The sequence below is a fragment of the Carettochelys insculpta genome, chromosome 2, assembly GCF_033958435.1.
Source record: "Carettochelys insculpta isolate YL-2023 chromosome 2, ASM3395843v1, whole genome shotgun sequence".
Lineage (NCBI taxonomy): Eukaryota > Metazoa > Chordata > Testudines > Carettochelyidae > Carettochelys > Carettochelys insculpta.
The window spans coordinates 97,009,729-97,025,567 of NC_134138.1; the positions used below are offsets into that span (position 1 = coordinate 97,009,729).

Below are 15,839 nucleotides of genomic sequence, written 5' to 3' on the forward strand. Positions count from 1 at the left end.
ACATCAAAACTAAATAACTTCCTAAAAAGTTATGCTATAGCTCTAACAAAAGTAACAGAAGTACCTGTGTGAGATTCACAGTCTGTTATGCAGGAAATCAAAGGTGACCACCTTCTGGCCTTAAAATTTTCAAATTACACTTTAAAATTGTTTTATTTCTTCCTTTCTTCCAAAGAATTTACAATACGTAAGCCTATAAAAGGATAGTGCTATGCTTTGGCAGGGGGGCTTTAGCACTACATAAGAAAAGTCACAGTGTCTAAGACCAGCTCAGAGCCTTCTATGTAACAAAAAAAACAAACAAAACAAAACAAAAACCACCTTTTTTCACAGAAGTTCAGAGTTCAATTTGCTTCTTCTTGATCAAAATCTTATTTACTTAGTATAAAATGTTCATATTATCCTATTTGACAAGGTGTATTACCCATTCAATTTTAAGATTTTAATTTTAGGTCTGTTTTATAAACAACTCTTACCTGGTTATTCTGGTCTGCGAGGTATCTTACCACAATAGGTAACAAGTATTTGGAAAAAGCATATGGTATTGAAGGCCGGTTTTCTTGACAAAATATAGCGATATGAGGCACCTGTTCCATCAGTTCTGCTCGCACAGTTGGCTCTACAAAAATGTCAAAATAAAAATAAAATAAAATAAAATAAAAAGGGCATTGTAGATCAAACAACAATATTGACGTCTTTTCACAAGGCAGTCCAGGGGAATCACATCCCAATATGTCTATGTTAAATATACTTTGATAGGATATAACCCTCTTACAAGCTAGAGTATACACTGGCCGCATCTACACTGGCCCCCCCTTTCAAAAGGGTCATATTAATGAGGGAGTTTGGCAGATGCTAATGAGGCACTGCCATGAATATGCAGTACTACATTGGTATAATGGCAGCCATACGTGATTCAAAAGTGCCGCTTTCAAAATGCATGCTGCCTGTATAATGGAAGCCTTTTGAAAGAACCCCTGATTTCAAAAGCCCCTTCTTCCTATTTGGTTTTTATCTCCCCAAAGCAACCACAGATCAGATCTTATATACAAGCAACTCCTCTCCACATTAGACCAAAAAACAGAGAGCTATAAAAGTTTCGTGTTTATATTGTCACCCTTGCTTAATGCATTCATTTGATTAGTAATATCAAAATACTGGTGGATGTATCACATCAATTCCATGATACTGGTGGGCAACAAAGGACTTATTTTGCGGAAAGTGGTAAAAGGTGATAACACTTGCCACCAAGTTATTTGGGAGAGAAAGAAAAACCTAACCAGCTGTGAACTGAGCACATCTAAAAGCATCTAGTAGTGATCACGCACTTACAGCAGCTTTTTCTGAAATTTTAATTTCTGCAACTGTTACTAATATTTTTTCTAAAGATCTGTTAGTGTTTAATATTCATTCTATTTAGTTCTATTGTAAGCGTTTACTGTAAGTAACTGCCTTTTCATTTGTATGTTTTATGTTTGTTTTTATAATAATATTTGTAACCATTTCATGAATATTAATTCATTTTTGTGGAGGAAGTGGGACAATATTGTAGTTAATCTGAATGTCTTCATATACTGAATATGGATCACATTCAAAATGAGTATTTTGAACATCCTCAATTTAACAGACAGTGGGACATCCCTGAATGCCAAAACTCCATGTGCCCAGAAAACAACCTATTTCAGATCTAACCATTGGACAAATTTGCCTCTCCAGAATTTGTCAACACTTGTACCTGCTGTTGGAAGATAGATCTATAACAATCAAACAATACTTTCAAAGTATGATAATTTTTATGATTAAAAATGTTTCTCTAACATTCCTTCACAGATGTATATTTTACTATTTGTTCCTTATTGGACATTCACACATCAACTGTTCAGGTAAACCTTATTTGGCACTAATTGTATCATTTTGTTGAACACCATCACTATAAAACTTATCAAAAACACACCAATTTTTTAAAAAACAAATCAACAGTCTTATTCTAAGAGGAAGGCTATTATTTATATTTAGTATTAATTGCATGCTGAATTTAAACAAAATTTGCTATTTGCACTACTATATCCAGGAGTTGATAGAGCAAATTAACTCTGTGTAGCATCTAAATTAGAAGTAAAGGTTCCAACTGACTGGTAAAGTAAACAAATTTATGCCTAGCAGTTCCATTTTTTGTACCACACATTTAAAATTTATTTAACAGTCAAGTAGAATACAAAAATAAACTCAGAGTTCATTTTTGTGAGCTGCTAAGTCAATCCCAAAATTATCCAGTTTTGATTTGATTTGATCTGTTTTGATTACTGACAGTGAAGACATAAATGGAAATGAATGACCATTTACTTTCTCTTCGTATGACATTTCTAAGCACTCGTATAATAGAAACATAAATGTATTTAAAAATCAAGGTGATTTAGATACATGTAAAAGATATACAAGTACAAACTGTAACCCTATACAATCAAATATCTAGAAATAAAAGCCTAAAGTACTTTTAGTGTACTAAATCTGAACTTTAAATCAAAACTGAATAAGTGAACATTAACTGATTTAAAAAAAGGGGAGGGGGAGAAAAGCTTACACTCCAGTTTACTGATTGAGCACAAATTTTTGGCAGAACATCATCAGCCAGCCAAACCACCACTAATAGGGAGGAAGAGATATTGTACAACCGAAGAGATTATCCACTTTAAGACACTGTGTTGAACACATATGTTTAAGTTAACTTTAAACTTATATTTCAAAATGCAATATATGCAAATTATTAAGTTTTCAGAGTCCTGTGCTTTGGGGCAGACCTTTCATATTTGGCAAGGGGGATTGCCTTTCTACTAGCAGTGTATCTTTTGCCATCCCTGTAAAAATCCATGCTAAATTATAAGGCTTTGAGAAATCTCAGTTTGTACAAGTACAGTACAGACATCTGAGATTTTAGCTACTAGAAATCAAAGACTGCATTTTCACTAAGCAAGCTCATTACCTCTCATAGCTCCAACCATTAATCAGACTGACTGAACACCTCCCAGCCTACTACTGATCATGCTGTGCTTGCACAATCTCCAAGGAGCAAATGGCCACACTCCTGCCCAGGACTATTAAGGAGCAGTCACACTTTCTCTGTAATCACTACTTTGAGCCAGAATGAAGCCAGCCACCAAAACTGAGCGTAGGTATCTTGCCCTTGCTGTGCTCTCAACAACCTTATTAGCAACCATGCAACATGGAGGGTGAAGCTGTCTGATCCAAATGAAGGACAAAAGCCAGAATAGTCGGGAAGGAAGGGCTAAAAAATGGAACAAGGAGTCTGCTAAGCAGGAACATGGGAAGTGGGGAAGAGCTGTGCCTACGAGTTGGGAGGGAGGGACTGGTTAAGGAGACAGAAGTGGCTGGGGGAAAGGAGGCTGCAACTGGAAGCTGATGATTGAAATGGAGAGGACAATTTGGATGAAAAGCTTGGCTGGCAAGAGGGAGAGAGATTGGGACTGGCTTGACAAGGAATCTTGGAACAGGTACCAGTTGGTGATGGGGAATGGAGAGAGGAATTTTTTTTTTCATAGAACCACAGCCTCATTCAATGCACAAGAACCTGCTCGTGAGAAGAATCAGAGCTGTGCAGTAAAGGCTTGTCTGCAGAATCCATGCCTCATTTGTTACAGAACATGGGAAGTGGGCAGTGAATACATCATGAGATTGGAGGGAAGAGATTGCAAGAGAAGTCGTCTCTCTTAGCTAAGGCAGCTGAATGACATCTTTGGAAACTAGTTTCTAGCCTGCCTCTGATACAGAATTTCTGTGTGATACTATGCAAGTCATTTAAATCAAAATATTCACAGCTGGTCACTAACTGTGTTCTTCATTATGTGGGTGTCCAGCTTGAGATCCTGAGGCTAGATCTACAGAATAAATGAACATTTACAGCTGCAACTGAAGTCAATGGGAGAAGAATTTTTAAACATACAAAGTGCTAATCATAATATACAATACAAGGCTAATTATTCTGAAAAATCTGGTCCTATTGGCCACCAAAAATAACTGAATAGAGGTTGAATGTCTCTAATCCAGAACTCTCTCATCTGGCAACATCCACAATCCAGCATGACTTCTGTTAGCTGGATGACCACTTTATCTTGAGCGTGGCCAAGTTTCCCGAGATCCCATAAAGTCTGTTTACAGCCACCAGTTCTGGCTTTCAGTGTTCCGTGCTGCTATTTAGCTATAATTTACCTCCCAATTTTTTTCTAAAAACCTAGTAAGCAGTGAAAGTGTTGGTAATGCTCCTAGACCAGTTGGTAATGCTCCTAGCAGTGTTCAAGCAGGGGCACATGTACCCTTACAGAAATACCAACGTCTTCTAGAAAGTACATCAACTCATCTAGATATTTGCCTAATTTAATAACAGACTACATAAAAAGCACTAGTAAAGTCAGTACAATCTAAAAGTTCATTCAGACAATTACTTCTTTCTGCTATTTAATATGCCTTACGCTGAAATCTAAATACAATATTTCTATTCCTATTTGATAAGAAGATGGTGGAAAGCTAGCAAGTTTTCAGTAGTGCTCCTCTGTGATATTTTGCATATTTTTGTAAGTACATCTATCCTTCAATTTAGGAATGTAATTCATTCGATAAAAACTTCTTGTAAGGTGAAAATTCATAAGTCGAAAATGAAGTTCCCATCAATTTCAATTAAAAAATTTTTGACTGGTTCCCAATTCCACTCCCCCCCCAAAAAAATCACCCAATACTTTTCCCACACGTTACAATACTATACAATCATAAAAACAAGAATAGAGCTACTTTATTGTTTTTTCATGACCTTATTACCAGTAGTCAGTTCTTAATGGTGAAGAAGGTGGTGTTGACCTGAGTTCCATGGGATCATCAGTGTTATCAGAAACAGCTCCGTAGCGACTTCAACCTCCTTAATTGGGGTTTTATCTTCAGCTTTTAAGGTTGAGGATCAGCTGATGGTGATGAGAGTTTAGAAGGACGTGATGAGGTTGAGGTTTGAAAAAAAAAAAAAAAATGATACAATTGAAGTTTGTACAACAGACCTCTTTTTCCTGTCATACAACTCCTGATAGCACTGAACGGCTTTGTGGATTTGTTGCTTGCATGCTGAACTCTGTTCTAAGTTTGGCTTGTTATCATCAATAATTAGTGTAGCTGCCTCCAATGCACTGAAGAATTATTTGTGTTTTAGTATCCAGCGTTGTTTGTGGTTCATCCAATTCTTCCTTCTCCTTTTCTGATAACCTTCCTCCATCCAGCTGAATTAATTCTTCTTTAGTCAATTCTTCACCATGTGACAGTAACAGGTCTTGAACATCATCTGCGTCTACCTCATTGAATCCCACCTGAGTTGCCAGGTAACAGAATTTGAATGTCTTTCACTTCACCCTCAAAACCACAGAAATCATGAATATATTTCAGCATAGGTTTTTTCCAAACACCATTCAGCATACTTGGAGTAATTTTATTCCATGCAGTTGTGGTATTTTCTATAGCCATCTTGATGTAGTTCTTCCACAACTACTTTACTGTTGGTTTGTCTTCTCTGTCTGATGCAAATATGAGATACCTCATCACCAGTTGTAGATAGTAAGCTTTAAATGTAGCAATGACACCTTGATCCATTGGCCAAAGGATGGAAGTGGTATTTGGGGACACCACTTGAATGTTATTGCCATAGTCTTTGACACTGATAAGGTGACTGGGAACATTATCAAGGATCAGCAGAAATGTATTACCCCAATTATTTTCAGCACAGTATTTAGAGATGAATGATGAAAGGTAGCCTGTTATGTAAACAGCAAAAACCTGCTTTGTCACCCACACCTTTCAATTAGCATTCCGGACCACAGGTAATGATGTCCTGTTTAAGCCTTTCAGCACTCTCAGCTTTTCCAAATGGTAAAGGAGAGGCCTCAATTTCATGTCTCTTTCCAAATGTCCACCAAGAAATAAGGTCAGTCTATCCTTCAAGGCCTTGAAACCTGTTGCTTTTGTTTTATCCCTTGAAATAAAGGTTTGAGAAGGTATTCTTTTCCAGAAAAGCCCCATTTCATCAACATTGAAGGTTTGTTTTGGAGAATACCCACATTCCTCAATTATTCATTGCAATGTAGTTGGGAAAATGTTATCTGCCTGAATATCAGCAGATAGATGCTACTTCACCTGCAACACACAGACTGTGATAATGTGAACACGCTTTGAAGTGCTCAGACCAACCATAACTTTCTTTGAATGTTACTTCAGTGGCCGCAACTTGCCTCCCCCTTGGGTTTCTTCTCCAGGTCCTCAAACAAAGACGGGGCTTTCACCTTTATGAGGAGGAAACTCAAAGGCATGTTGTATTCATTACTGCTATTGAGCCAATGTATTAAAAGTCTTTCAAGTTTACCCATTATTGCAACCCTGGCCTTTGTTATTCAGCGCAACTTTTAGCTCCACCAATGTACGTTTCTGCTATTTCTCCTTTCCTTTCTTTCTACAAGAGCGTACGGACTGTCGATGCCACCAAATTAATTGCCAAGCATACTATATCTTTCGAATGCTGGCCTTCTTCAATTCTTCTAATAACTTCAAGTTTGGTAGCTCACAGATATTGCTTTTCTTGGTTTCTTGGCCTTAGTGACAGCTCCTGAAGAAGCTTGATGCATGAAGAAAATAATTACAGGTTTAACCTCTCTAATCTGGCACCCTCAGAGTCTGACTGGTACCAGATGAGAGAATTTGTTGGACCATAGGCAGTCAATATTGCCTCTCACACTGTTTCTCAACCTTTATTTTTCCCTAAATAAAGTACATCTTTTTCAAAAAAAAAAAAAAAAAAGTACCCTAGCTTAGCTCAGTGTTTCCCAAACTGTGTTCTGTTGAACATTGCAGTTCCATGAGATGTGAAAAGGTGTCCCATGAGAAAGTTTAAATGCTAACTATGTTTCCTTCTAAAATATTAAATAAGAAATTGTGTGTCTTTCAAAAATATTAAGGTATTTAAATAATATTTAGATTGTTGGTATATTAATGTTTATAACGTATTCATAATAGTATAGTTATTATGCGACTCATGCTGGAACAGAGATACAAAAACACTCTTCCCATTAAAAACCTGTCAATGTTATTTTTATTTTCCACTAGTTCTCTAAAAATAACACATTTATAAAAACTCAAAATTAAAAATACTTCCATACCTCATTTGTTTTGCATTTCGTTTTCACAAAAAATATTTTTAAGCTTTAAGGAAGGACAGTCCTCTTTTAGTGCAAAAGAACAACACTAACCATCCTTCCTTTGGTTGTTACACTGATGTTTTGTTTTGGGTTGTACTTAATTTTTATACTTATAGGGTGGTTAACCGTCCTCCTATCAGAAGAAGATCAGTTGTTTAGTCAGATGATTTTCTCTTATTTTTTGCTATTCCATAAGGTAAGAGATATCTTAAAAAAAAACAAAAAAAAAAAACTAACTCTTAAATCACCTTTTGAGCATTACTTGTGGCAATTTTTCAGTATGAACCCCCCGCCTCCAGACCAGCATGTATGTGTTGTGTCAATATATTCCAAGCCCAAAAGTGTTTAGTGGCCAAATTAGTTTGTGAAAAATTGGCATGGCTCAACAGGACTGGATTCTACCTGCCAACACAATACAGCCAATTCTCATATCTGGCACCTCAGATATGGTTGCTGGATAATCAAACGTGCCAGATGGTAGAGAGGTGTTTTCCTCTAGTCCCTGACATGGCTCCATGCCTGCATGCAGGGAGCTCTCATTCCACTCCTGCTGCAGCGCAGTAGTCTCGCTCGGCTCCTTCTCCACCTTATGGTGAGCCAGAAGCTCCTCCCTCTTGTGGCTTGGCCGGTGCAGCAGCTCCTCCCACTGCCAGCTGCACCGCCGGGCTGATCTTCTCCTTCACCAGCACCTGCTTCTCTCAGGCAGCCCACAGCAGGGCCTCACTGTGCCACTCCTGCTCCCGTTGTGCCTGCCCAAATGGTGCGGCTTCCCTCCTCTCAGGTCAGTGCACTGCTCTCCAGACACCTCCAGCTTCAGTGTGGCTAGCCACTCAGACACTCACGGGGGCTTCCAGGGCCCCACACCAGCCAGAGCAGCCTGCCCCTTGGTGGGCCCGAGCCACCGGCTATGGGGTGCCCCATTGCGTGGGACTGCCAGGCACGCGTTGCTCCCTGTGTAACCAATGGGCAGGAGAGGAGTGGGATGGGGGGAGTTTGCCAGCAGCACAGCCCCCAGATGCAGCAGTCTAGGTGCTGGGATGGCGCCTGGGGCCGGTTGTTTGGGAATTCCAGTAGACTGAATACTGAGTAAATGAGAGTTTACTCTACAAATAGATAATGGAGTTAAAGGAAAAATCTCAACCCAATCAGTATTAAAAATTTCTATTTCAAACTTTTATGATCACGTTTGTACTCCAACACACAAAATAAATCTTCAGAGGACGATTACAATTTCCATAACTTTGTTTAAAAAAAAACAATTTTCTGCCTTTATTGGAGGAAACATATTGAAATGCCCCCTCTATGAATGTTGCCACCTGAGAGCCATGTCTCTCAAACTTGTGATTAGAACCCCAAAGTAGGTTGCAATCCTGTTATAATGGCGTTGCTAGAGCTGGTTGGAGTTCCTGAGGCACTGGGCAGAAGCCAAAGTCTGAGTCCCACTGCCCAGGGCTGATGCCAAAACTCAAGCTTCAATCCGAAGCAGCTGGACTCAGGTTACAGCCCCCCCCACCCAAGGCTGAAGCCCGCAAGCTAAGCTTCAGCCCCGACTAAAGTGTGGTGTGGCTTGAGTTTCAGCTTTACTACACCTCACACACACCCTCACTTGGGGCAGCAGGGCTCAGGCTTTGCCCCCCTTTCCTGGAGCAGTGAAGCTCAAGCTTTGGACCCCATTCCTGGGGTCAAGTAATTTTTGTGGTCAGCATGGAGTTACAGTGCAGCAAAGTTTGCAGAACCCTGCCTGAAAGTCCATACTGTACCCTCTTGTAGCAAATTAGCACAAACAAGTTTGTAACTTTTAAAGCACATACTTTCTCCTAATATCTGAAAGACTGGCTACTTCTGAAGCTTAAGTCTCTTCTGTTTCTTTCTCGCATTTATCAAATCTCAAAATTTAGCTCCACCAAACTCTCATACAAACTCTCTGTAACTGCCTAATCATGGAACCTTACTCCAGAAATTAAGGATTTATCTTTTTTAAAAACATTTCTTCTAATTTTCCTGGATGTGCACTTGAAAACATGATTTGAGTGTAAAACATTGCAGTTTGTTCTCTGCGGTTTGTAAAACACCTGATACAATTACAGTAGAACTTCATTATGAACAGACTGGTCAACTACACACCTCATTTGGAGCTGCAAGTATACAATCAGGAGGGGGAGGGAGGAAAGAGGAAATGCAAATATAGTACAGTACTCAAATGTAAATAACTAAATGTAAACAATTAAAGGTGATGAGGGGAAAGCAGCATTTTTCTTCTGAAGCATGAAGTTTTAAAGCTGTATTATGTCAAAGTTCAGCTGTAAACTCTGGAAAGAACCACGACGTTTTGTTTAGTGATGCACACCTTTCTGCCTTACTAACAATTTGAAATTTTCACAACTCTGAGTTTTTTTTACTGTACTCTTCGAAGTATGAATTGAATTTCAGCAAGTTGGGAATAATGACATTGCAGTATCTTGAGAATGATCCTACATTGCACAGGAAACTTCAATTCTCATCTTTAAATCTGAACTATTAACTATTTCACCACTGATCATTTTAAACAGAAACATTAATCTAAATTGCTCATCCAAAAATCCAAAAGAAGTGGCTTTTGCATCACTGTACGTGCCAAAAGCTCAACTGGGCACCCCCTTATGGAGTGCCAAAAAGTTCAGTGTTCCCTGACAACTTTTACTATGAAATTGAATATCAACACATAAACAGACGCATGCAGACTGATACTTGTTTACATAGACTTCTTTAATATTACACATATGCAACAGGAAACATATCTTAACCTAACAGAGGGTTAGGTTCAGACTGCAATGTGGTTATGAGGCACTAGATTTGTGCACTGGCGTGACTTACATGTTGCACTAAAAGAGAGTTGTAGACAAAGCATATGATGCATTACTCCACAGGAGAAATTAACTGGCATTGCAATTCTGGAATCACTTCCTAGGTGGGTATTACTGCAAAAAACCTAGTACCTTTATTCTGGAATAGTGTCCATATGCAGAGCTTTTCCACCACAGTTTATTGTGAAATAACTATACAGGTCAATTTCTCCCAAGTAGATACAGGAGGCCCCAGTGTATTTGTTTATAATAAGATTTGCAAGGTAATAACATATGAGAACAGTAGGTCTTGTTGGTGTTATTGCTGCCATAACCAGTGTTTTCCTTGATCTCTGGTAAACTTATTCAGGAAATTTGAAAACCCTTAATTCTATGTAATTTAGTTTTTTGTAATGGATATATCCATTGTTTTGCATGAAAGTGTCTAGGAGTCTTAATGTTAATGCTAAGCAGACACAGTTAAGGCTGGGGGCTGGAGCACCCCTGCACATGGAGTGCTGGGAACCCAGGCTGCTCTGCCTGGGTGAATTAGCTGTCTTTCCTCACTTTATTTGGTTAGCTAGTTAAATCTACTGTTTAACCAGTTACCAATTAAACAGAATTTTAAATCCCTAAAAAACTTCTGTTCTTAATAAATTACCATTTTCTGATGAAAGACACTTACTAAACAATACTGGGCTGTATCTGGCCAGATAGGCAATGATTTAAAGTACTTTTCCCCCGCACACATCACCACCTATGTAGTGAGCTTCACATAATTTCCAGCCCTGAGATTCACTATGGCAATTTATTAAGATCCTAAAGGCTGACTCATTTGCCTATACAGTTATATAGTTTATATGAACTGTGTCAATTTACGTTGCATCATGATATAGTCAGAATAATTTAAAAAAGTAATAAATGTTAATGCATCTTTAAGCTTTGTTCCCCTCTCTCCTTCCATCTGGTGTACACTCTCATTCATATAGCATTTTCCTCCTACTTCTTTCCATTACCTTTTCTCCTCTTCCTTCCAACTCTCTCCCACTATGCTTTTAATCCCCACTCTACCTCTTAGTTTTTCACTCAGTTCCCCCTCCCTTTTACCTGTTCCTCTAACCTGAATAGACTTTGCTAGGGAGGCATTCAGCCAAAAACTGGACTAGGCTAATGTTGATCATTTCCTGAAGGCAGAACATGCTCCTTTCTATTTAGACATGCCCCCGAGCCTGCAACTTCAGCCTGCCAGATATGATACTTTGCTCTTTTCATAGACTTGCTAGTCAGCTAGGAGTTGACCAAGCTAGTGATTAACAGTTTAAGGACAGACTTTCTGCTAGTAACTGCCAAGTGAGAGGAGATACTAAGGCAACTAGGGGAGGGTGTGGATGTTCTGACAAGCTAAAAATGGAGCAGAAGGGCGTGGAGCTACAGCAGCTGGAATAGAACACACCACCACTGCAGTCATTACAAAGTTATTACAAAATCTTAGGGACCCACATTAGCTGCAGATTAAAAAAACCTTACTATGCTGCCAACAGGCTATGAGGCAGTATCACAAATGTTACTTAACGAAGACTTTTCAGCATTGCTATTGATATCCATAAATGTTTTCAGAAATGTTTAGTGTCATCCCATACATGTGCTGGAGAAAAAAACTCTGGTAGTCATTTCTGAGTATAGACATAATATGCACAGTGTGCACGTATCCTGGAATGACGACAGATTATTTATATTAGGCTTAATATATGATACTTGATTAATTACAGCTAAAAGATATTTTTCATTTTGAATTTGATTACAGCCTCATAATTACTCTCCTCCCATAAACATTACGTTTATCAAGGAAGTTGTATTTGAGATAGATGTATACAGAAAACTGACTCGTTTATCATTATGGTGACAATGTCCACACAATCTCAACATCTGGACAAATATACCCTTTTTCCTTGCAGGAGACTCTTCTGAAAGCCTGATATCTTCCTCAATAGCCTTTTTAAAAAGGCTTATTGCATTAGAAGGTATCCTAAATATACACGGCATTTTCCAAAAATAGATCAAGATACAGTCCCTGCCTACAAATGCTATAACTGAAAGGGGCCCAGTACAACAGACACTGCAAAGCTCACAATCTGAATGAGAACTGAAACATTAACTTCAAAGGGGAACTAATGGCACTCCATGCACACAAGACTTGCAGCATCATGCTACATGTTGGATAAACCAAACAGACACTACAAAAACAAATAAAGAGACTTAAGATTATTAATAAGGTAGTGACATATGGTTATCCCCATTTTTATAGGTGGCAAAAGGAACCACAAGTGACTTGTCTATGTTCACAGAGGGGACTGTGACAAAATTGGAAAGTGACCCCCTGAATCCTAACCCAGTTCTTTCACTGCAAGACAAACTTTCACATGGGTGAACACAATACACCTCAGAAAAGTGCTGGGAGGATAAACTAATTAACAGTTGTAAAACATTCAGGGCATGTCTACACAGCAAAGCTATTTGGAAACAGCAACCGCTATTTCGAAATAACTATTCAAGCATCTACACAACACCACTATTTTGAAATAATTTTGAAATAGCAGATGCCTTACTTCAAAATTGATAAACCTCATCGTACAAGGAATAGCACCTATTTCAAAAGAGGTGCTGTTAAAATAGGGAATAGAGCCTCTCTCTAAATAATGGCTCTATTTCAAACAGGCTTTATTGTGCGTAGATGCTCTACTTCAAAATAGCTAGGCATTATTTTGAAATGCACTGTGTGTGTGTGTGTGTGTGTGTGTGTGTGTGTGTGTGTGTGTGTGTGTGTGTGTGTGTGTGTGTGTGTGTGTGTGTGTGTGTGTGTGTGTGTGTGTGTGTGTGTGTGTGTGTGTGTGTGTGTGTGTGTGTGTGTGTGCGCGCCATTCCAGAATAAACTATTCTGAAGTAACACGTCTGTGTAGACATACCTTCAAACGCTATGGTGATGGGCTTCATACAAACACAAATACACAAGGGAGATCAGTTTGCACATTAACCATTATTCATGTTTTGTTATCTCAGAACTAGGCAGACAATGAAACTGAAAAGTAGCAAATATGAAAGAGGAAACATTTTTACCACAAAAAATATAATTAGCCTACGGAACTCTTTAAAAAATAACCTAAGTATCAAAAATAGCACTTCTAACCATACAAAATTAGTAATTTTATTTAATGCTGTATTGTTGACTGTAAAGCTGTAAGTATTCAAACTCTTTCACCTCCTTCAACACAACAGATTTATTCACATTTGTAACGAAGTTTTAATTTGTTTTAAGATACACAATGAATGTTCAAATGCCTGTCTTAAAGAAAATTTAAGGCCTGATACTACATCTGTATCAGCATGAAACTCACAATAACGTTAGTGACAGAATCATTCAAGAAGCAGCTGTAGAATCAAACCTGCAGCACGTAAAAACTAATAGTATTGGAAACTAGAATTTTACAGTGCACTAAAAGCTGAAATTCTGCTTTTGCTGACTGAGCAAATACCAATCAAGGCAAAAGTATGCTCTACTCTTGCTAAAGGAAACAAAGCAAATTAAGACTTAGTCTTTGGTCTACAAACAGCTATGCCAAATTGACATTAGTTACGTATGAAAGCTTTACACAGCAAACTCACTATTTTTGGTCATCACTATAGCAATAAAGACTGCTGATATTTCTGCACCCAAGCATACACAGATCTAGTTTGCCTCAGACGTGTCCTATTTTCATGTGTGCTGAAAACTCAAAACTAACTGGTGGCCAGGGGAGATGGTACTGCTCAGCGTACCTGGCAAAACAAATATAGGCAAGCTAATGCTTTACACAAATTTCAGAACTAAAACCTAAGCCAGAAAGTGCTCTAGAAACAAATGGTTTACTACTATTTTTGTATATTTAAATATACATATTTTAAAACACTGATTTTATTTTTGCTAGGCATAGTGATTTAGACACTCTTGCTATAAAGTATAAATAATGTTTGTGCCTCCTGTGATGTTGGGCATCTCTTGTTGCAGGAGTTATCCTCTTCTCTCGGTACTTCAACCACAGAATTACCTAATGTGAATATCTCCATAACTTCCTGTTTCTTACCACATCAAATTTAATCTCCACAGTCTCACTTAGAAACCACAACATACACAATTTTACTACATCTACTTCCCTGCTCTTTTTCCTCTTTATTCAACCCACTCCCATCTCTCTTCCCAGTCCTCTTACTTCCATTTTTCATTGTCTTCCTTTTACTCTTGACTTGACTTCTCTAACACCCAAGTTTCAGTATGTTCTATGGGCAAAGCCTTCTCAAATTCAAATTCATCCTAAAACCCCTACTACTATCACCCCACTTCACCACCAATTTTCATGTACTCCTTTACCTCAGCAACATATGGTATCATGTAATTGATTTGACCAACATATGGCCAGAACCTGCACTTGTCTGCATGTGATACTCCTACTGAAGACGACTACGGGAGTTCTGCACAGAGCACGTAGGATTACGCACCCTTCAACTGTCAACTTCTTTGACTTCTAGGGCCCCCAGGATACCTCCAAGGCAGTGGTGGAGAAAGTACTCAAAAAAGTTACTTGGGTCAAAGTACAGTTACTGAGCAAAAAATTTATTTAAGTAAAAATCAAAATATCCTTCTGGAAAAAAACTTGGGTACAAGTACAAAGTTGTCGCATCTGGATAGTATTCAAGTATCCAGAAGCAAGAAGTAGCCATCCTATAGTAATATATGGTTAACCACCTGAATTATCATAAGGCTCTATTATTTTTTATTTATATTATATTTTACGTGCGCGCGCACACACACTACAGAAAATGCACACCCCCACATTTGTATGTGTACAAACAGCAAGAACTGGAAGTGCAAATAAATAAATACAACTATGACATCGCTGGCATCACAGAAACTTGGTAGGATAATACACATGATTGGTATGTTGGTATTGAAGGGTACAGCCTGCTTAGGAAGGACAGACAGGGAAGAAAGGGAGGCAGCGTTGTCTTATATATTAAAAAAATGTACACACGTGGACTGAGGTGGAGATGGACCCAGGAGATGGATGTGCCGAGATTCTCTGGGTTAGACTAAGAGGGGTAAAAAACAAGGGTGATGTCCTGCTAGGGGTCTACTATAGGCCACCTACCCAGGTGGAAGAGGTGGATGAGGATTTTTTAAACAACTGACAAAGTCATGCAGAGCCCAGGATTTGGTTGTGATGGGGGACTTCAACTATCCAGATATATGTTGGAAAACTAACACAGCGAGACACAGACTATCCAATAAGTTCTTGGACTGCATTGGAAACAATTTATTCCAAAAGGCTGAAAAAGCTACTGGGGGGAAGCTGTTCTAGATTTGATTTTAACAAATAGGGAGGAATTGGCTGAAAATTTGAAAGTGGAAGGCAACTTGGGTGAAAGTGATCATGAAATCAGAGAGTTCACAATTTTAAGGAAGGGTAGAAGGAAAAAACAGCAAAATAGAGATAATGGATTTCAGGAGGGCAGATTCTGGTAAACTCAGAGAGCTGGTAGGTAAGGTCCCACAAGAAGCAAAACTGAAGAGAAAAACAGCTGAGGAGAGTTGGCAGTTTTTCAAAGGGACATTATTAAGGGCCCAAAAGCAAGCTATCGCGCTGCATAGGAAAGACAGAAAATATGACAAAAGTCCATCTTGGCTTAACCAGGAGATCTTGCATGATCTCAAAATAAAAAAGGAATCATATAAAAAATGGAAACAAGGACA

General features: G+C 38.5%; 1 protein-coding gene across 3 annotated transcripts in view; it reads right to left on the bottom strand.

Moving 5' to 3' along the window:
- The window catches only part of PPP4R1 (protein phosphatase 4 regulatory subunit 1), a 99,762-nt gene that overhangs the window by 41,513 nt on the left and 42,410 nt on the right, over positions 1-15,839 (bottom strand). For all 3 annotated transcript variants that reach the window (XM_074987451.1, XM_074987450.1, XM_074987452.1), the window contains one exon: positions 477-619. In XM_074987451.1, coding sequence (XP_074843552.1) covers positions 477-619 — 143 coding nt within the window. The remainder of the gene's footprint in view (positions 1-476; positions 620-15,839) is intronic.